At 43.7% G+C, this 19,327-nt stretch overlaps 1 protein-coding gene across 1 annotated transcript in view; it reads right to left on the reverse strand.

The window, feature by feature from the left end:
* The window catches only part of Dner (delta/notch like EGF repeat containing), a 302,088-nt gene that overhangs the window by 32,198 nt on the left and 250,563 nt on the right, over positions 1 to 19,327 (reverse strand). The window contains exons 9-10 of the mRNA XM_021198700.2: positions 13,506 to 13,628; positions 1,233 to 1,346 (exon numbers count right to left, since the gene is read on the reverse strand). Coding sequence (XP_021054359.1) covers positions 1,233 to 1,346; positions 13,506 to 13,628 — 237 coding nt within the window. The remainder of the gene's footprint in view (positions 1 to 1,232; positions 1,347 to 13,505; positions 13,629 to 19,327) is intronic.

Here is a 19,327-nt window from a genome sequence, read left to right on the forward strand (position 1 = left end):
CACAGTTTCTGTATCCATTCCTCTATTGAGGGACATCTGGGTTCTTTCCAGCTTCTGGCTATTATAAATAAGGCTGCTATGAACATAGTGGAGCATGTGTCCTTATTACCAGTTGGAAGATCTTCTGGGTATATGCCCAGAAGAGGTATAGCAGGACTGCCTCTTCTTATCAGTACTGTGGGGAACAATGGAGCAGGCCTGCCTCTAGAGAGCCATGCCTAATCTCATGCAGGAGTCCTCTCCGCATTCCCAGACACTGTTTCCACCAAGCCAACCCACTCAAGCAAGCCTGAGACACTCTTAGGAGTGTCTCATCTTGTGAGCTGACCAATGAGGGACCCAGGTGGAGTTCTCCTCCCAGCTTTCGCCTTCGGCTCCAGGCTAGAGCCGGCCCCGTGAGCCTCCACTCAGTTCTCAGTTCTTCTGTGGCATCCAGTAGCATCTGCGGTGCCCAAGAGCTAGAACCTGCCATCCCTGGCCTCCGTGCAGCCTGGGGACCCATAAGCCAACTCCGGCAGTTCCTAGGGGATCTCAGCCTGCACTTCCCTACCCCTGGAACCAGATCCTGTTCCTCTCACAGCCCAATGCCCACGTGTGGTGCGCACAGTCAAACTTCCCGAGGGCCCCCACTTTTAACCCACACATGTGGCTACAGCACAGCTAACAAATCCTGTTAGCTTGAGTCCCCTGATATAGACTTAACTCCCTGACAGTGTTCAGAAGCCACCAAGAGCTCCTGTGTCTGCAACTGTCACAGCCCACTCCAGTGGGTGTTCCCATTATGTCCTTGAACCCTTCCTCCCCAATACCATCAATTGTCTACAGTTCTCAAAATTCTGTTACATTTATCACATTCAATAAAAATAAAACAGTATCTGAATGGAGCTTGCACAAAAGACACACTCCTGTCCCCTTCACACTACATTAATACTAGCACTTTCAAGTGTTCACTTAAATGCCTCTGGCTTAAACTTCAAAGCTCCTGCTCTGGAAATGTACAGGGATGGCAGTTGCAGCAAATCTAAAGGACAAATGCTCACTTCAGAAGAGCCTACTTTAATGACAACACAGTCTATTGTTTTAGGATAGATCTCACTGAAGCAATGCCCCTGACATTTTATAAAGGCGTCCCTGTTTGGCAGTGGTTCCTGGCAGAGGATCTGGGGTCTTTTAACCTTGGCACACACACAGACTATGTGGTGAGTTTGAAAGAGTGCTCCTGGGTCACTCACCTGTGAACCCGGGTGCACAGATGCACGTGCCGTTCAGCCCCTCGCTGTCACAGGTACCTCCATTCAGACAGCTGATGTTAGCACAGGGGTCCTTGTACAGTTCACAGTGTGTTCCTGCAGAGAAGCAAACAAGAGAGGGTGACTTGGGGAACACTCTCTGGTTCCTATAGCCTTCAAAAGGGAGGCGTTTTGCTAGCATGTGACCACACTGGGGATAGGTTCATGATGTGTGTGTGTGTGTGTGTGTGTGTGTGTGTGTGTGTGTGTGTGTGTGTGTGTATANTGTGTGTGTGTGTGTGTGTGTGTGTGTGTGTGTGTGTGTGTGTATACCTGTGTGTGATGTATGTGTGTGCATGTCTATGTGTATATGTGTGTATTGTGTACCTATGTGTATGATGTGTGTTCATGTTCATGTGTATGCTTATATGTGCATGTGTGTATGCATGTATATGTGTGAATGAATGTATGCATATGTACACATATGCATCTGTTCTTGTATATACATGAATGTGTGTGTACCCACTCCTTGCTTTAGAATAGCATTAAGAAATGTGCCTTATTAGAAAGTAACAAATTTAATACCTTTAATTCCTGCCCATGGGGTCTACTAAGATATCTTATCTCCATGTTCTCTACATATCCCAAAACCTATTTCTAAACAGTCAAAAACCTGAAAGTTAAAGGTTCTCAATGGCTGGCCCCAACACTCATGAATATTTAGGCAATAGTAATCGACTTTAATGAGTTGCTGGGGGGGGCATGAAGTTATGGAGGAGGTATTGAGCAGACAGAGGGAAACTGAAAAGGAGATGGAGTGTATATATGACAATATTTTATTGTGTATATGTATAGAAATCTCAAAGTATAAAAGGAAAAATCCCAATGGCAGACACTGAGTCTCCAAAGGAAACACAAAGTGTTTGACAACCGGAGAGACATTTCAACATTGCTGAATGACACCGAAGGTGAGACTAGGAGTCATCCCAGATCCTTTGAAGTAGGAAAAAACCTTACATCCTGACCCAGGTGAGAACATGAACAATGAAGTGCCTATCCTGACAGTCTCAGGCAAAATGAGCATGAAGCAAATAAGAGCAATGTGATGCTGCGATGTGATGCTGCGATGTGATGCTGACCTCACTCGCCCTCCACTTCCTTCCTCAGCTCCTATTGCTCAAGTGACTGCCACACCCAGTGACTCATCCTGCAGGCTCTGACACATTGCTGGCCTTTCTTCTCCTTTCTTTGTTACTGCCTTAAGGAATGAGGCTCAAGAAAGAGGGTCAGAAGAATATAAAATGGACTTCCTGCCTGCACGCGAGATCGTCCTACTTGAGCAGACCATTTTAGAACAGCAGCCCTTAATTTCTGGATCTGTGTTGAATATTTGCCATATTCAAGCATTGATCAGCATCTTGTCTGTGATGTTTTCCAAGTATTTTCCTGATCTCACTGTTTCATACCTGTGGGAAGCAGTCTCTCCTCTCTGTGTCCAGGGCCTTAAAGGGAACCTCCCTGTCTTGGTAATATGAAACTTACTTTTGCACTCGGATGTACATGGTCTCTTCCTGAAGTTTCCATTCCTAGAGTCTGGGGAGGTAGCTCACCCAGTGTTTGATCCTCCAAACCACAGAAACCAGGCGCACGTACACACACACACACACACATACAATCTCAGTATACCAAAGTTTGAGTCAAGAGAATCAGAAATTTAGAGTCACCCTTGGCTCCATAACAAGTCCAGAGACAGGGAGAGAGAGAGAAAGAGAAAGAGAGAGAGAGAGAGAGAGAGAGAGAGAGAGAGAGAGAGAGAGAGAGAGAATTCCCCAAGAAAGAGCATACCCATTGAATATTCAATACAAAATATTCAACTTTGAAAACATATACATACAAGTAATACTATATGAGTTGAACAGGATAGGTAGATAGAAAGATAGATAGATAGATAGATAGATAGATAGATAGATAGATAGATAGATAGAGATATAGCCATTAATCTGAAAGAGAGCAAGGAGAATGTATGTATGAGAGAGCTTGGAGGAAGGAGAAGGAAGGGGAAAATAATGTAATATATTATAATCTAAAAATTTAAAAATCTCAAAGACCACAAGTGTCCATTGAGCTGATCAATGGAAACCAAACAACAAAAAAGATCCAGTTGAAATGGAAGCCATGTTCATCCAGCACCCAGGATTCCCTAGTCTGTCCAGCCAGGGCAAGAGAGCTAACTACATTCTCCAAATAAGGTTAAAAAGCAAATTCTAGGCCACAATTTGTACATAATAACTATATCTACCTATATTCTATCAATCATCTCTCTATCATCTAATCTACTTATTTTTTCTTAAGAGCAAATTATTTTTTCAGAATTTCTTATTGATTCTTTGTGAATTACACATGTACCCCAATCCCACTCATTTCCCAGTCCTTCCATATCTGCCTTTGACCCTTATAACCTCCCACCAAAAGAAAATAAAAAAATATAAAACATCATCCATGAAACCTGCTGTGTGTCACACAGTATACACCCTTGTACCCAAACAGCTTTCCTTGCACATGTTCATTGCATTGAGTCATTGGTCTGGTTCAACGTCTCTGGCTTCTGCTACACTATCAACACTGGACCCTCACAGAGATACCCCTGGGATATCCTGTTGTTGCCCTGTGTCCTGGAGATCCTGCAGCTCTGGATCTGCAGGACCAATTGGCCCTTTTATACACTCCAGCAGCTCATAGGTTGGGGTAGTAAAGTCAGCTCAAAGCCCTAGATATGGGCCTTATGTTTTTGGTTTTGCATTAAGGTCTCATTGTATAACCTATGATGACCTTGAACTTCTGATCCACCTGCTTCTACCTCCCAAGTACCAGGATTCCAGGTGAACACCACCACAGTATATACATTCCTGGATATCAAACTAGAGGACCTTGTGAATGCTTTATCCACAGACCTAAAAGTCACCAATGAGATAGATTTACTAAAAATCCTCAAATTATGAAAACATAGTTGCAATCTTCCATGTATCAGGGTTTCTTTTCCTTTGGCAATAACTTTAATCACTGTTATTTTTCTTTTTTAATAGATAAAGTATTCAGTTACCCGAGCACTCATTGAGAGATTTTTGGCAGCAGGGCTAGACAAAAGCTCATCTTAGCAGAAACTTGATTCCTATGAATTGGGAAGGGCTCACAGTCCCTGGTGCACACTCAAGTCGCTTACATTTCTATAGTCTAAGACTGTAGACATCTATAGTCTAAGACGATAATCCTTCTATTAAAAAAATATAGTCACATTGCCATGTTGGTTATTAGAACAGAGTAGCTTTGTGCTGGAAACTAAGTGTAGGGAGGAGATAACCATGGTTACTCTTGGTATACTCGGGGGTTCCTCCTGCTCAAGCCTTCCTTTGGGTTCTGGGACCCACCGTCACACCTTCCCCACCATTCCTCAGAACGCTCACCCGATGCTCACTCATCTTGAGTCCCTGCCTTCACCTCTTTCTCAGCTGGACTTTGCCTGACATAACTGAACTCCTCACTCTATTCCCAAGACAGATGCCCTTTCCCTGGACCTTCCCGAGCCAAACCAGGCTTAGCCATTGTGTGTTGAGAGCTTGCTAAGATGTTCATGGTCACAGAATCCCCTGTGTCAAATCACAATCTATCCTTTCCCCTCCTTGATTCCCCCTCAGATCTCTGAGCACCCTCAGATCAAAGCATATATCTTAACTAGGGCAAGAAACTGCAGCTACACTACCATAACCCTGTCCTCACACAGAGGATGACAGCCAGCCAGTGTACTTTGGCTGACATGCAGGTGGGATTGCCAGAGGAATGAGAAGTCATTCCAAATTCCAAATGGGCCTCCAAACCATCCTATTTTGTTAGGGAAAACCAGGTCCACACACTTGAAGCTAAGTCTGAGGACTGACATATGTATCACCCCGTGGCAAGAGACTGAACATGCACAATTATGAAACATGTTTAGTCTCAAACAAAAATAAACAGCAAAACTAATAATAATTCATACTTCTCATACTAAAGGATAGACAATTATGTTTCTGGGATTTTTTTCTAGTCTAACAGGGCTCTTTCCTGAATTTAGTTTTAAAATGACCTAGACCACAATGAGTGGTGCGCCAATTATATTTCCCCATTCGACCCAAATTATTTACAATTCGTATTTTAAAGCTGAAAATCATTCATGCTTATCTCCCAGAAAGGTAGGCTAGGTAAAGACAATTAACTAGAAATACTCCTGGAGGACTATTGCTTTGTATTACAGTTTCATGGATGTTGTTCTTTGGTTTGCAATGCTAAGGATTGAACCTAGGACCCAAGCTTACAAAGCAAGCTCTGCATCCCTGAGTTGCATATGTGTTCTTATGTGTGTTCTTTGCACTTCAATTTTGCTTTGCGGTGTCATCCTATTTCATTCAAATTCTACTTTCTCCTTGAAGACTTGCCCAGTTTTCCATTGTTACTGAGCTCACCATCTTCTGAACCATTTAAGAAATTCAGTGGCTACCTTAACCATAGCCGTATTGTTCTTTGAGCATGCTGACCTAGGCCCACTCCCCTAGTGAAGTAATGAACAGAGCTGGGGAAGCTGGGACTCAGATCACGTCTGCATAAATCACAGTGCAGGAGAAGCACTTGAACTCTCTGTTCACTCTTTAGGGATTATGTAACAAAGGACAAGGTTTATCCAAAAAACTAAATATCATTCCTTCAGCAACAAAGATACTATGTGACCAAACCTCTAACCTGGTGATATAATTTCTGAGACATTATTCACTCCCCCCCCCCAAAAACCCAGAAGGTATAAAAGTTAAATGGACAAAAGTATTTGTGGTAGAGTCATTTATCACAGACCCATGTCAAGTACAGTCAGTAAGTCACCAAATGAGCTGTGTAACAAAGAGATTGGTAAATATTCCTTCATGGGAACATTACATAGCCATTTAAAAGTAAAACCAGAAAGACTTCCTAGCATTGTATAAATCAAGTATGATTATCATGTTGTGTGCCAGCACAATACAAAATTACAAGTATGTACCAATTAGAATGGAAACGACAACAAATATATATTGCTTTTGTGAGCATTCTTAATCACTGGCACGTTGTTTTCATAATTAAAAACTGAAATGCTTTCTTTCTAACCTTTGTCACTAAGAATCCCAAACAAATATTGGATAATCATTACATTTATTCTGCTATAAAGAAATAGAAATTAATCCAACGTAAAGCTATACCTTGACTTTTTGATGCTCTGAGACTATGAAAGTCACCTCACATTCATGGGGAATCTTCTTTTAAGAGCCAGGCATTATCGTTACAGACCACCGTTTCTGAGTCATGATGCAGTTTGGACTATCTGTCCATTCTTGCACCAGAAACATATGAATGTAGTAGTACGTGTAGCACTGTGATGGGTTCTCAGACCTGCAGAGGTTTCACCCTGTTCCCCTTTTCACACATTCTTAGGGCTAGATGTGCCCAACTTCCCATGACCTTTGTGCAGTTATATTAATGTATAATAGCTAAAACAAAAACAAAAAACAAAAACAAAACAAATCAGCCACTTACAAAACACACAGGGTATGAAGTGAAAGCCAAGCCATCTGCAGAAGCAGAGGGCAGCATTGTCCATTCTGTAGGGAGAGGAAGGCAGACGATTGCAGAGATGATGTCCCGACCCTTGCTTTCCCATTAGAGTAAACAAAAGAACTTGCCCCTCTGTTTCTTGTCAGCTTTATCTACCTTCCTCTCCTCCTTCCCATCGGCCCTAACTCTCACTTCTAAAAGTCCTGCCATTTGCTGCACGTTGGGTTAGCTCAGCCCCGTGTCCAGTTGTCTTTACTGTGGCCTAATCCTAACTGTCTCCATAAAGAAAGCAACATTAATCTTGCTCCCTGTGATGGCTTGTGTTGATTGTCAACTTGACAGGAGCTAGAGCAGTGGGTCTCAACCTTCCTAATGCTGTGACCCTTTAATCCAGTTCTTTAATGTTGTGGTGACCCCCAACCGTAAAATTATTTCCATTGCTCCTTCATTACTGTAATTTTTGCTAATTACAGTAATTTTTCTTATAAATCATAATGGAAATATCTGATATATATATATAGGACATGAGAAATACTGTTATGGCATCACTAAAAAGTCTTTGGGTGTGTCTATGAAGAAGTTTCTAGATAGGTAACTGAGGAGCAAAGACCCACCCTAAATGTGAGCAGAACCTCTCCCTGTTTGAGAGTCCTGGACTGCACGGAAAGAAGGAAGTGGGTAGGACACAGGCTTTCACCTCTCTCCACTTCTCTTTTTAAATTTATTATTAGTTTGCCTGTGTGTGTGTGTGTGTGTGTGTGTGTGTGTGTGTGTGTGTGTGTGTGCCTGTGTATGTACTCACACTCATGCATGGAGAAACCAAAGCCATGGCATACACGTAGCGGTCAGAAGACAACTTTGTGGAATCACTTGTCTCCCTCTACCTTGGGTTTCAGAGACTGAGTCCCAGTTTGCAGGCTTGTGTGGCAAGCACCTTTTCCTGCTGAGCCACCTTGCCAGTCCACTTAATAATGTTATTTGTCAGTAGGCAGAGCCAGGAAAAACCTGAAGAGAATAGGGTGGAAGGATTGCAGGAGCCAGAGGGGTTGAGGACGTGAGAACACGGCCCAAAGAATTAACTAAGCAGGACTCAGGGGATCACAGAGACTGAAGTGATTGATAATCACGGACCCTGTGTGAACCTGAGCCAGGTCTTCTGCATATACGTTGAGGTTGTGTAGCTTGGTGTTCTTACAGGACTCCTAACAGCGGGAGTTTGGGTGTCTCTGACTCTTTTTCCTTCATCTGTAACCCCTTTCCTCCTACTGGCTTGCCTGGTCCAACCTTGACATGAGGGTTTGTGCCTGATCTAGTTGACATCACCAGGAGCCCTGTGCTTTTCTGAAGGGAAGCAGAGGAGCAGTGGATCTGGGGAGGGGGATGGGAAGAAGAGTGGAAGGAGAGGAAATTATTGTCAGGATGTAATATATGAGCGAAGAATAAAAGGGAAATAAATAAATCAGGTATTTGGTTTTCCTGTTATTTGAATTTTATTTTCTCTCTGCGTGAGTGCACATGCAATGTGACCAGCTAACCCATATTCTTCCCACTGTGCTTCCTTTGCCAGGATGGAATTCATCCTCAATCTGTGAGCCAGAGCAAACCCTTTCTTCCTCAAGTTGCTTCTACCTGACATTTTGTCACTGTCAGATCTATGTCACTAACAGAGGAAACTGGTACCAAAAAAAAGAGGTTTCTATGACAAATCTGACCTATTTGATATGAATTATATGATAAATCAGATAAGTTCTGGAGGCTGGCTTGCAAGACAAACGTGGAAGGGTTTGGAATTTGTGGCTAGCAAACCGGTAGAAGACTATGAACAAACTTGCCAGAACATTCCACCAGGAGTTTAGAAGACCATAATGTGGAGAGAAGTGTAGATCATGGAGACTGGCTCATGAGATTCTAGAGGGGTACAAAGATTCTACCAGGAAGTTCTCTAAACAATTCATGTTCTATTCTAGTAAACAATCTGTTCTGGGGAAATTAAAAGAAATTAATTACTAACTCAGTGGATTGATTTGTTTGGTAGAGAAAATTACTACAAGATGGGATCGTAATTGGGCTGTGGTCATGGCCACTGCTTGCTCCTCTCATCCCACCACACATGGAAAGCTGTACCTTGTGAAAATGCAGATTTGATTGAAAGACATGGGCTAAACTGTGACTATCACTGAAGAGAAGGTTCATGGCTCAAAATCCACTGCTGTGAAGGATGGTGTATGCAACTGCAGTCCTACAGGGACAGGCTCCATCCGGAGAGGACAGTGCTTCACAGTAGCAGCTGTATAGATTGAGAGGTTCATGGAGTTTGGGGCCACAGTCCCAGAGAGCCACTAACACTGTGCAATATATGGCAGGGTTGGAGTTCCTGCAAGGAGGCTCAAAGAGGTCATTGCATGAAGCTGTGAAGGTGAAGCCTGCTCCAGCAACGAGAAAGGTAACTAACGCTTGGTCTACTCTTAGGAAGGAGGTCTTTAACTCAAGTGTGTGACTCCTCCACTTCATAGAGACTAAATTAAAATTATAGTGAACTTTACTTCAGCTTTGGAATGCCCCCTCATGAGCCCCTGTGATCTGCCCCCATGGAATCCCCTCTCCTTAAATATTAACTTCTATTCCAGAGCATAGTGGAAAGTTCAGAGCTTTTAAAGACACATCTAAAGTTCCTAATCAGCTCACTTGGAAAGCTCATCCTAAGTGGGTTTACCCTGACTGCAGAGGCCACTAAGGGGATCCAGATCTTTGCTGACACTGAGAATCTGGATCCACAAGAAGAAGTAAGCCATTCTAAATTCTACAGCCGGAGGAAAGGATGCAAACTCTATCCAGCCCAGAGGGTCCTCGTGAACGTATCCTTTCCGATTCCAGTCTTAGCTTAGAGCTCCGGCTTGAGGTACCCTGGGCATGACACCCCTTAAGCCATGCCTGGACTGAGAGAACTAATATATATTTCAAGCCGTGTCCTAAGTGACTGGCGTACTGTAAGCCTCTGTGTGGCAGCAGTTGTGCCTATTTTAAGTGACTCTTCACCATTAAATTATCACAGCCGCCTCGCTCTCATCCATCTGGGTCACTCCCTGCTTTTAAATCCGTGTTCCCACCTCCCTCCTGTTCTTCCCCTTCCACTATCCAAATGTCTCCTGAGGACACTTCTTACAAACCCAGTCCCCCAAAAGGTAGCGTGATATCAGGGCTTCCAAATGCTTGAATGTACAGTGATTTCTTCCTTTTACGCATGCATGTATGTGTGTGGGCGTGTCGGGATATGATGCAGGTACATGTATGTACATGCGCATATGGAAGCCGAGGGACAACATCAGGCATCAGCCTCAGAAATGACATCCATCTCATTGGAGTTGAGGTCTCTCATTAACCTGGAATTCGTCAAATAGGCTAGACCAGCAAGCCTGGGAGGCCCAGAGGCTCCTGTCTCTGCTTCTCTGGGACTAAGATGGCCATTGTTGTTAGGTGCATTCTGGAGACTGACCGCAGGTCCTTGCATGTGCGAAATAAGCACTTCGCCCATGAACTATCTTTCCTTTGTCCTCAAATTTCGGTGGTCTCCTGACAAGCAGGCCTTTACCATTCTAACCATGGCTGTCATGTAGTCTGCTTCCCCAGTCCTCTCCCTGCTTCGTACGCAACCTGTACAGCCCATGTAAAATCTGACAGAATGCTCTGGCCAGCCAAGGAGTTAGAACTTCTACCAGGAAACCGCAACTCACACCTTGGGTTCATTGGGCACCTTGGATCTCTCCCACTTGCGAGCCAGGTTACTTCTACTCCCTGAGTACTGCCATAGTCACGTGGTGCTGGCCCATTCTTTCTCCTGAAGCCTCTGTCCTCAGAGCCCCTGTATATCTTTTCTCCACAGCTCCAATCTCTTCTCAGATGATTTTTATCCCTTTGTATTTTTATGTCTATCAGGAAATAGTTCCACCCTTTGACTTTCCAGATTCAAATTCAATTCGGAGTAAGACACGTACATTTTACTTGCCCTCTTGGGTCTTTAGAGACTCATTTTTTTCTTCTTCTTTGAGTTCTTGGTATAAGCTCCCTGCCCTCTAGGGACTGAAGGAGGATATCAAGTCAGAAAGGTGAAACTGGATTGGCAGTCAGCTGAGTCCTATCTTCTGTGGTCTAGAGTAGAGAGGCCTCTCAGTCTAGACTCCTCAGGGCCTGCTGGTATGGGGAAAATAAAACTAGTCTCACCCAACCACATAAAAAGGGATTAGGGCCTCTGGACTATGCAACTCTCTTAAAGAGCAGTCAGTTTCTATGAACCAAGGAGATAATTCTGCCTCCTGGGATCACATGCAGTATGTTTATAACACTCCACAAACTCAGGGGTTCTTTGCACCCCCAGGTCATCAGTTCCTCAAGTCCTCAGCTCTCCGTGGACTCCTACCTCCTCTTCTGACTCTAATGTGAGTCTCCCAGCTCCTATCACACCCCTTAAGAACCTTGTCTTCAAACAACCTTCTCCCTTCCAGGGTTCAAAAACATAGGCTATGGGCTTTAGCTGTTGTTTTTCTGATACATTAGGAGATGCATTTGTGTGTATGGCAAAGGCAGCACTCAACACTGCAGACACACTGAGAACAAGGTAATTACAGGGAAATCCTCGGACAGTTGGAAGGTCCGGGCTCAGAGCACATAAAGAAGCACAGAGCTCAAGCAGCACATGGCCACTAACACGGGGCAGAATAATGCTCTAGCAATTGTCATTTCAAATAAGTGTACAAAGGGCAGTTCTCATAGGCATACCTGAGATTGTGCCAGAACTCTTGGGACCCACTGTAAGCCTAGAATTAAAACTGTAAAGTTAAGATGCAGGGCGTTTATGATAGATTTGCTGGTGAGTGCGGATTTGAGCTCAAGTTTTGAGAGTCATGGCTCACAGCAGGGGACAGGGAGGTGGGGGAGGGAGACTGGGTATATTTGAAGATTTTTACACATTATAATTTTCTTTCACCCTATAGAGGTGGGGCCTGGTGTGTGTTTGGAGTACTAGCTTGGTACAGGGCTTCTGAAGAAGTGCTGTGACTTTAGAGCAATAATATAGACAACTCCATTGAAAATGTATGGAAGGCATATGGAAAAGTTAACATCACAGCCTATGGATTTTCAGGGACATGGGTAGGCTTTTATATGCAACTCTATTTTTCTTGCTTAGTAAGGACAGTATAAGCTAGAGGTCAAAGATAGAAGAGTAGATAGGAAAACATATATATTCAGAATACATTTGCTTAATGTTTTGCTACTTATAAAGATGAGAACTGCTTCACAGTAGTTTTAGTTGTATGAAGCCTGTACTAACCCTATAACTGAAAGGTATGGAAATCTCAGTGTGCATCATTTTTTGTACTTTACACAGAGAAAACCAAAATCCGTTTGAGAGCTTTATCTGGGCTCAGCAGAGCTATGGCATGATTAAGACGAGCTAATTAGACCACTAGATTCATCATTCTTTCATTCTTCTTCTCAGAATAAAATGAATTTCCCTCTTTCTCCACGTTCTGATAGACCCCCCAAGCTGAAAGGCCATGAGGATAAGCCAACACATCTGTCCCTGTGGCTTTGAAGAAGTGGATGCTTTTCGGTTGTCACTGGGTACCCCATTCCAAATGAAACCAGCAGATAATGCTGTGTGTAAAGACCTGGATCAACTGCAACACATACACCCAGAGCATCTCACTGAGTGTGCCAGACCTTAAAGCTTTCCACAGAGATCAGAAGAGAGAGGAAGGTCTGTGAGAGAGAAGCAGGAAGGGACAGATGGAGGCTATCAAGGAAGCAGCGAACAGAGTCGAAAGGCTAAGGGGAATGGACATAAAGAGGGACACAAAAGTATTTGAAAAATCTAAAGCCGGCCCTGGTGCTCTGGAGTAGGTAACTGTGCAATAGCTAGTGAGCCGCTCTTCAGTACAGCTGCTGTGCACTATGGCTGTCAGACTGGAGCATCTAAGCTTACATGAAGCCACACCATCTATATACACCATGGCTAGAAGCCAAGCTAAAGGCAGCAAGAAGGGCTTGAGGAACTGAACCACACTGGCCAGCTCATGATGATAACATTGCCATCTGTCTTGTGAGGCTGTTGCTGGCGGGATTCAATGAGTTAATGCACGGGCATGCTTAGAACATGATCCACACACTTCAACTCTCCCGTCAATGTCAGCTGTTTTTCCAGAGTGACATTAACACGCATCTAATCAGATGAATGTTCACCTCTCAGCTGACTTGTTTAATAAGAACTCACTTCTTTGCTGATACGCAAGGCTCTGCCAGCTCCCACCAAAGGCATCCAGTCTTCACCCACCAGGTCATGGTGAACAGCCTTCTTCTTTTTTGTTACCAGCCATGGCCTTTGACCTGTCTCTGCCAGCACACCTTAACAACCCTTCCATTTTCTTTTACCTTTATATGCATTCAACAGAGATGCATGTAAGAAAAAGAAAGGCAGGAGAGAGGTTTCTCAGCTAGTCAGGAGGAAGCCTGAGACTTACAAATGGGTCTCCCTGGACCCATCAACCATCCCAGCCTTAGTATTTGGTTTTGATTATAAACAAATCCATGCCCCAGTTAGGGCCTTACACGCTAAGTGGAGAGCTCTGTGTGGTGTGGTCACTTAGAGCCAAGAGAGCATGAGAAATGGCTTACCTTTATATTCTGCCAGGCACACACACTCATAGCCATTGACGAGGTCTCGGCAGGTGGCGGCATTCAGGCAAGGGGCCGATAGGCACTCATTGTATTCTTCCTCACAGTAGAGGCCATGGTAACCTGGGGGACAGAAAGGAAAAGCTGATGTCAGATGCATCTCACAAAATCCTACTTTCTGCTGCTCTGTCAAGAAGATAACTGGGTGTTCAGTAGAAGCAAGGGGGCCAGGCAGCAGTGGATTTTAGGGGCCAGATCCTTGGGGGTATATGGAAATGTGACTTGTTGAGAAGCACAACTCTATTTCTTTATGGCCCCAGGGAAAAAGAGGACCCACTTAGCTACCTACTGGCCTCATATTTGATTCCAAGAACTGGATAAGTCAGTTAGCAATGTATTAACTCTGGCCATGAGAGGCATTGAGGATGGCAGGCATTTCCAGCACACGATGAAAAACAGCTCCTTTCAATTAGACAATTTCCATGCTATTTTTCCTTGTTAGTAAGAAAAAAATGCATTTATGTGATGAAATATTGAAGAAAGAAGCTTCCTGTGTCCCCTTCCCATCCTCCCCTATCCAAAGAGAAATGAATACACAGAGCTTAGCTGAGATCCTTGTACAGACATGGGCTGGTTTTGATATTGTTTACTTGTTTGTTTAAAAACACAAATCTATATGTCATACAATTTCAAATTGCACTTAATATTTTAATTACTGGGGAATAATAGGAACAGAGAAAAGAAACTCAACAATTTTTATAAAGACAGCTTTTATGCTTCTGTTTTGAAAAACAGGTGTTTATTTTACAAGACAAGAAGACACCATTCTCCGGGATACGGCATTATGCTGTTTCCAACTTTCAAAAACACGTGTTACTGCCAATTTGCAGTGAAACCAGGCCACTCTTGTCTGGCCCTGTCCAAACAATGAGAACCATATGAGTGCTTTCAAAATTTGCTCTCTGCCTGTGTTTGTTCTGAATTCAGATAAGCAGAAAAAAAATAAATAAATAAACCTTTGCACAAGTGGGAATTGGAAATGCTGGGTGACCCCACCCTACGCCCCAGCCTTTCTGATGCACAAAAGGCCCTCCACTCAGAGTCCCATTAGGATAAGTGTGTTCCTTGCTTTGTTTCCTGCGCTTTCCTCACAAGTAGGTTAAGCTCATATTTGCATTATTAACAGAGCACTTTGCAACTGTGTTACCATCAAAGTTATTTTGGAACCACTTTCCAAATTTAGGTGGTGATAATGGTGCCTTTGGGGCAACCTTGACCTACCAAAGACAAGCCCACCATGGGTTTTTGTCTCTTCTTCTACCTCCCCACTCTCTGTAATCCTAGGACGGCATCTTCCATGACTCTTTATCAGGTTATCTCAGTCATCAGCCATCTCAGGTCACAGCTAACAGTGATTTTGTCCCCCAGAGGACATTTGGCATGTTATCATGACGGGTGTGGGTGCTGTTACTGGCATCAACTGAGAAGAGCTAGCTCAGCATCCAGGAGTACACAGGAATGGAAGTCTTAAGCTAAAGGCTGCAGCAAGCAATACCCTACAAGCAGAATCCATCCCAGGCAATTTTTGCAAATAAAGTTTTATTGAGATGCTGCCACACCCATCCATATTGGCTGTATCTGTTTCCACACTGTGACAGCAGAAACCCAGCAGCCTACAAATCATAAGTAGTTATTGTCTAACTCTTTATGGAGTTAGTTACACCATTGCCTATGCTTTTTAATGTCATATTCCAGAAATCATTGCCAAGAACTATTAAGGATGCCCTAGCTGTTTTCTTCCAATGGTTTTCTAGTTTAACATCTTATATCTAAACCTTTATTTCAAGTTCACTTAATTTTTGTGTGTCGTAAGATACTAGTAGTGGTGGATAGGTAGATGAAGGGATAATCAGAATCACTAGTGATCAAGGAAGCAAAATTAAAACTACATGAAGAAACCACATCACACCTGCTAGGATGCCCATCAAAGAAAGAAAACAAACAAACAAACAGAAAACTACAAGAACTGTTTGTGTTGAGAAGTTGGAACTTATCTTAGTTCTCTTTCTTATTACTATGATAACAATACCAGACAAAAACAACTTAAAGGAGAACAGATTTATTTGGCTCATGATTCAAGGACAGAATTCATCACTACAGGTCAGTCACAGGTGTAGGGGCTTAGAGAACCTAGTAACACCCATAGTCAAGAGCAAAGAGCAAGGAATTAATGCATACATGCTACTGCTCAGCTCATATTCTCCATTCTTACAACAACCCAGCAGTCCCTTCCTAGGGAATGGTGCCACCCACAGTAGGCAGGTCTTCACACTTTAATCCCTGTGATCAAGATACCCATTGGCTAACCTGACTTGGACAATCTTTGACTGAGACTTTCTTTCTAGATGATTCTAGATTTTGTTGACAATTAAACTCTTGTGTAATGTTGGTGGAGACACGACATGGACCAGCTGCATGGAAAAGAATATGCAGGTTCTTAAAGTGTTAAAACTAAAAATGCTATATGATTAGGCAATCCCATTTCTGGGTGTTTATCCACTAGAATTAAAAGCAGAATTTCAGAGAAACATTAGCACTCTCTCTATCCACTGCAGCATAATTCATAATATACAAAAGATGGTAACAACCTAACCTTCTACCAGCAGTACAGTGGCTAAAGAAAATGTGCTGTGTCCACACAAAAGAATGCTATTTGGAATAAAAGAAGAGGGAAATCCTATCATTAACTGCAACAGGGACCATCTAGACATCCATGCTAGTCATGACAGAACAAAGTCTTCACAGCCCTACAGTTAGAGGTCAAACTCACAGAAGCGAAACACGGAATGATGGTTTCCAGGGGTGTGAGAAAGGGGAATAGGCAGCTGCAGAACAATGTATAGTGTGTTTCGGTGATGTAAGTAAGGTAAATTGGCTCTAAGGATGTGGTGCATAGCAATGTGCAGATGACAAGCACTTCTGCAGTGCACCTTTAAAATCATGTTAAGAAGGTAGACTTCATGCTGTATGTTTCTTATCACAATAAAGACTTTATATTTAAGGAACTAGGGGCTGGGGAGAGAGCTCAGCCATGTAAATTGCTTGCCTTGCAAGCTCAAGAATCTAAGTTTATTCCCCAAAACTCACATGAAGAAAAAGAAAACTAAAATTAAAAATGCCAGGCAAGAGCCGGGCAGTGGTGGCGCACGCCTTTAATCCCAGCACTTGGGAGGCAGAGGCAGGGGGATTTCTGAGTTCGAGGCCAGCCNGGTCTACAAAGTGAGTTCCAGGACAGCCAGAGCTATACAGAGAAACCCTATCTCGAAAAACCAAAAAAAAAAAAAAAAAAAATGCCAGGCAAGGTGGCACCCATTGGTAATCCCAGCACTAGGGAGGTAGAGGCAGGTGGATCCCTACAGCTTGCTGGCCTAGCCTACTTGTCACATTCCAGGCCAGTGAGGGACCCTGTGTGCTGGCTGTAATATGTCCTTGACACAAGCTATAGCCATCTGAGAAAAGGGAACCTCAATTGAGGAAATGCCTCCATAAGGTCAGGCTGGAGGGCAGCCAGCCTGTAGAGCATCCTCTTCATTAGTGATTGATGTGGGGAGGGCCCAGACCATTGCGGGTGATGGGACCCCTGGGTTGGTAGTCCTGGGTTCTATAAGAAAACAAGCCAGGAAGCAGCACCCTTCCATGGTCTTTGCATCAGCTCCTGCCTCCAAGTCCCTGCCCTATTTGAGTTCCTGTCCCAGTTGCCTTCAATGACAAACAGTGATGTAGAAGCACAAGCCAAAAAAACCCTTTCATCTTCACCCTGCTTCTGGTCATGGTGTTCTATCACAGCAATAGTAACCCTAACTAAAACACCTTGTCTAAAAAACAAAACAAAACAAAACAAAAAACAAACAAAAAACAAAAACAAAGTAAGCAGTGCCTGGGGAACGGCCTAACTAGCCTCCACACTCCATGTACATATGTGCACATGCACTTACACACATGCAAACATACAAAGAGAGAACGAAGTGTCTTTGGGCTCCTTTTCCTAATTATAAGAACATTTTTAGGATGCTGGAGATATAGCTCAGTTGACAGACTGCTTGCCCTGCAGACACGGAGCCCTGGGTTTGATCTCACACCTACAAAAAGGACCTTTATATGCCAACGTGAGACTGTCCTGGGTAGCACTGCTCCAGCTGTTTGCTCTCCCAGGGGATCTTTTATCAATCAGGAAGGATAATCCATGGCTCTGGTGCACCCTTGCCCTCTAAAGTGAGGTGTCATTTACACAGACAGAAACCCGAAGCAAGTTTCACGAAATTATCTATAATTATTTTGTAATTTGCAAATAGTGCAATTATCTTCCAATAGCATCATAAAAAGCAAATGTGAACGTTATTTTACATATGTAATTAAGCTGGTAGTGTTTTTCCTTTCTTGCCTGGGTGTGTGTGGGGTTAAAGTTTCATATTCTAAAATTGTTTCTTCAGAGACAGTAACATTTAAATGCCTTTACAGAAATGTCAAGGCACCCTTTCCATGAGTTGCCAAAGAGTCCTAAATTGTACTGTTTGAATTAAAAGGCACTCCTTCCAAAAGAGAAGGTCTCTGGGAAATGAGGCAGCCACCTCCTGCTGATAATTAATTCAGGCAAACAAATTAGTCCAGGGCACTAAGCCCAGGGTCTTAGGCTAGTCCAAGGAATTAAAAAAAAAAAAAGGACTAAGGACACTTGCTCCACAACCATGGGGACCTGAGTTCGGATCCTAGCACCCACATTTAAAAAGCCCAGTAAGATAGTGCATACTTGTGACCTCAGCACTGTGGGGCAGGGGCAGACAGGGGTTGACTAGGGGTTAAAGACCTCCAGCCTAGCTCTAGGTTCAGTGAGAATGATGAAACGGGACACCTATAGGGCATGTGCACAGGCAGGTGGGCAAGCCCTTACCGCATCAGCTATACTGATTGCTCAGTGAGCTCCAGAGATTTGCCTATCTTGCCATTGCCTGCACCCACAATGCTTGGGCTACAGCTACCTGCTGCGTGCTGTTCTTGGCTCTTTACATGGGTTCTGGGGATCTGAACTCTGGTCCTTAAGCATGCGAAGCAAGCACTGAGCCATCTCCTCAGCCCTGCAATGTGAAGTCACTACCAACTCTCAACTGATCTTCATCTTATGATCTGGAACTGTCTGGAGTCTTCACCTGAGTTCTTTACACTTCTTCCTCGACTAGAACAGAGGCCTGGAGGCTGAGGCTGCAGTCCCAGAGTTCACAACCATGCCGACGGCTTCTTGGATGGGCAATCTACCAAGTCATCATAGTTTTACCGGATCCAAACCCTATTAACAGCTCACTGTGCCTATGACATTCCAGTAGTCCCTGGGGCCCCAGACACAAGGCTATATAACAAGATCTCTACCTGCAATGTTCTCAAAGTCCAATAGGGTTGGTGTCAGGCCCTGTGGTCAATTGAATGAGAATGGCCCTTACAGGGTTATTCAATTGAATGTCTGTTCCTGAGTGCATAGACTGTTTAAGAATTAATCTGTGTGACCTTCCTGGAGGAAGTGTGTCACTGAGGGTGAGCTCTGAGGCTTCCAAAGCCCACACCAGGCTCAGTCTCTTTTCCTACCTCATCCTGAGGATCAAGATGTAAGTAAGCTCTCAGCTGCTGGTCCAGTGCCACGCCTGCCTGCCACCATGCTTCCCCACCTTGAGAGTCATGGGCTGATCTTCCAAAATGGTAAGTGTACTGGCTAATTTTGTGTCAACTTGACACAGGCTGGAGTTACCACAGAGAAAGGAGCTTTAGTTGGGGAA

The sequence above is a fragment of the Mus pahari genome, chromosome 5 (assembly GCF_900095145.1).
Source record: "Mus pahari chromosome 5, PAHARI_EIJ_v1.1, whole genome shotgun sequence".
Lineage (NCBI taxonomy): Eukaryota > Metazoa > Chordata > Mammalia > Rodentia > Muridae > Mus > Mus pahari.